At 35.7% G+C, this 3,431-nt stretch overlaps 1 protein-coding gene across 1 annotated transcript; it reads right to left on the bottom strand.

The window, feature by feature from the left end:
• Nucleotides 1–1,278: 1,278 nt before the first annotated feature.
• LOC134824848 (uncharacterized) lies at nt 1,279–1,728 on the bottom strand (the record flags this gene model as incomplete). Its single annotated transcript, XM_063836824.1, has 1 exon — nt 1,279–1,728. A coding segment is annotated over exon 1 (450 nt), but the record flags the coding sequence as incomplete, so codon positions are not given.
• Between the last annotated feature and the right edge of the window lie 1,703 nt (nt 1,729–3,431).

Genomic DNA, 3,431 nt, shown 5'->3' with positions numbered 1-3,431 from the left:
ATTAGAAATCATTTCTTTCTTAAAATATAGAACACAATAGAGCTTCAATTCTAGCACAATGCTTAATATCAGACTCTTAAGCCAAAAGATTGTACGAATTTTGATCTTTAACTCTCTACACTGTTTGTCAGCTAGTGATAATCAATCAGTTCAGTAATTATCAATCAGTTCAGGATATTCAGGAAAAAAAAGCATAACATTGAACCAGTCACACAAATTATGAATGGCTTGTCGGTGGTAGAAATTATTCAAACAATATACACATAATTGTCACATTGACCCTATATAAAAACAACCCTTCAAAAAATCAATACATTCCCTATCTCAAATATTAGGAGAAAAATTTGAATATCAACCTTCGCCTTGTGGCTCCAAATTCAAATCTAAACTGTTTACATGAACAAAGTTCTTTCTCGCATGTCGGTGGTAGATTGGACAATTAGTAATCGAAAGGTTACAGATTCAATCCCCCTCATTCGAGTACCATCATTCCTAGAATACTCTACTGAATCTACTCACAATTAATTCATTAGATTGAAATATAGGTTTTTCTGGCTCTTTAGAGACGAATTCCACCCCAGGTATTTGGCAGCGACGAGGCTTTGCTTGTTGACCGCCAGTATTTCTCAAGCTGATATATATAGAGCACAGCTAGGCTTAATGTGAAGTTTGGTTGATTCATTAAACGATGAGGTTTGGTTGAAGCAATGAATAATAATAATAATAATAAAATTTGGTAGTTTAAACACAAACTCTAAGCCCAGTGGATAAACCACAAAACTTATGCTCTATTGTGTGAAACAAAGATACTAGATCAAGATAACTATCAAGGAGTGTATGCATAGGACATAAAAAGTTTTTGGAACGAAGATGACATGCTTATGAAGCGAGCTAACAGTCTAATTGCTAATAAGTTCAAAAAGATCATGACATTAGGTTGCATCCTAAACAGTTTAAGCAAATAACATAAAGTTATATTGTCAATTAATCGCTCATGCCATAACTTTTCTTAAACAGGTGAGTTTTTAATAATGTTTTGAACAGATCAACATCAGAACAAGTCTTAATTTCAATTGGTAGTTGATTCCAGATTTTCGGAGCAACAGTCTGAAACGCTCTTGGGTGCGATCTTGTAGATCCGACAGGTAGGTGTAAGGAGGAAGTTCTTCTGCTACTGGAACTAACAAATGTTACTAGATCACACAGATATGCAGGAGCAACACCATTGACTGCTTTGAAAATCAGTAAACATAACTTAAACTCAATCCTTTCCTTCACCTTGAGCCAATGAAGGGATTTGAGCTTCTCCTCGACTGAGTCTCTCTTCTTTAATCCAAAAACCAGACGGCATGCTCGGTTCTGAATGTTCTGCAGCTGCGTAATTGAGGCTTGACTACAACCATAGTAAAGCGCATTGCAGTAGTCAAGCGATGAGATTACAATTGCTTGAGTCAGTGTTCCCATCTGTTTGGTTGTGAGGAATGTTTTCATCTTAGCAAGGTCTCTTAGTTTCAGAAAACACGATGTTTTAAGTTGCTTGATTTGCTCACCAAAGTTTAGTTGAGAGTCGAGACGGAATCCGAGGTTCTTTGCAACAGGTGACAGCCTGACACACGTCTCAGAGTTAACAAACACGCCACCTATAGACAGCTGCTGGAGAACAAGCGGTGTCCCAAAAACAAGAATCTCAGGTTTTCCTGCATTGAGCTGTAGATAATGTTTTTTCATCAAGTCAGGAAAGTTAAGTGTAAACAAGGCGAAACTGACACAAAAGGGGGCACATGCGTGTGTTCTATCTGCTGTAATAAAAGAAACCGTTATGATGACTACAAAGAATATAGAAAGGCTCTAAAAAAGGTTCGTAAAAAAGCTGTATCTGAATATTATTCTGACAAGTTTCTTGAAACTCAGGGAAATTCCAAGAAAACCTGGGAACTGATAAATAAAATTCGTGGCAAACAGAAACGTGATATCAGACCTATATTTACCATAGACAATGAAAAGATAACTGATCGCAGAGTTATAGCTAATGAATTCAATAAGTATTTTGTATCCCTAGCATCTAACCTTAATGCAGCCTACACAGAACTAGGAGAGATACAAATAAATCAGCTTCCAAGTTTCTGTGACTTCTTACCTAAATCGAATACAGCTAATATATATCTACATGACTGCTCACCTGAGGAGGTGGCTAAGATCATATCGGAACTTATGAATGGCAAGGCTAGCGACATACCAGTACATATAGTAAAGGCAGTATCAGGCAAAATTAGCCCACTACTATCGGTATTGTACAACGAATGTATGCAACAGGGATTTTTTCCAGACGACCTAAAAGTAGGTAAAATAAGTCCAATATATAAGAAAGAAAATGCTGAGCTTCTTGAAAATTACAGGCCTATCTCAACCTTAGCAATATTCGGTAAAATACTTGAAAAAATCATATTCTCCAGGCTTTACAGTTTCTTTCAGTCGCAAGGATTATTATATGAAAATCAATATGGCTTTAGAAAAAATCACTCGACAAGCCATGCACTCAACTTTTCTGTCGACTACATTGAAAAATCTTTAAGAGATAAAAATCACGTACTAGGCATCTTCATTGATTTAAGTAAAGCTTTTGACACAATCTGTCATGATAAACTGCTTAAAAAACTGAATGATTATGGAATTCGAGGGACTGCAAATAAATTGATAGCCAGTTACCTTTCTAATAGACAGCAATATGTTTCAGTACTTGGAGAAGAATCCGAAAAACTGTCTGTAATATTTGGTGTTCCTCAGGGGTCAGTATTAGGTCCCTTGCTTTTCATTATTTACATCAATGAAATATATAGAGCATCAGACCTAGGTAAGTTTATACTTTTTGCCGATGACACCAACATATTTGTTGTAGATAAATGTACAAAAACACTTTACTGCAAAGCTAATAAAATTCTTAAACTTGTTCATCAGTATATGAAGAGTAACTTGCTGCATATCAACATAAAGAAATGTTGCTATATCCACTTTAAGCCGAACTGTAGAAATGAACCAGATTCAAACACCAATGAATTAGAACTGACACTAAATAATATAGTAATTAAAAAGGTGGAGGAAACTAAGTTTCTTGGAGTCATTATTGACCAAAAACTGAACTGGGATGCTCACTTAAGAGCGTTAAACCGTAAATTGAAATGTGAGATAGGTAGACTATGTGGAATTAGACGCTGTGTACCTAAAAAACTATATAAGGACCTGTACCACACCCTTTTTGAATCACACCTATGTTATGGAATATCTGTTTGGGGAGGTGTATCAAATAATAAACTAGAAGCCATATTTAAAACACAAAAGAAATGCATAAGAATTCTCTTTGGTGATAATGATGCATACTTCAATAAGTTCAAAACATGTGCCAGAGTAAGGCCTATCACTAGGGATAAGACCGG

Source organism: Bolinopsis microptera, chromosome 13 (assembly GCF_026151205.1).
Source record: "Bolinopsis microptera isolate Bmic1 chromosome 13, MBARI_Bmic_1.0, whole genome shotgun sequence".
Lineage (NCBI taxonomy): Eukaryota > Metazoa > Ctenophora > Tentaculata > Lobata > Bolinopsidae > Bolinopsis > Bolinopsis microptera.
This window is presented reverse-complemented; position numbering and strand designations above follow the sequence as displayed.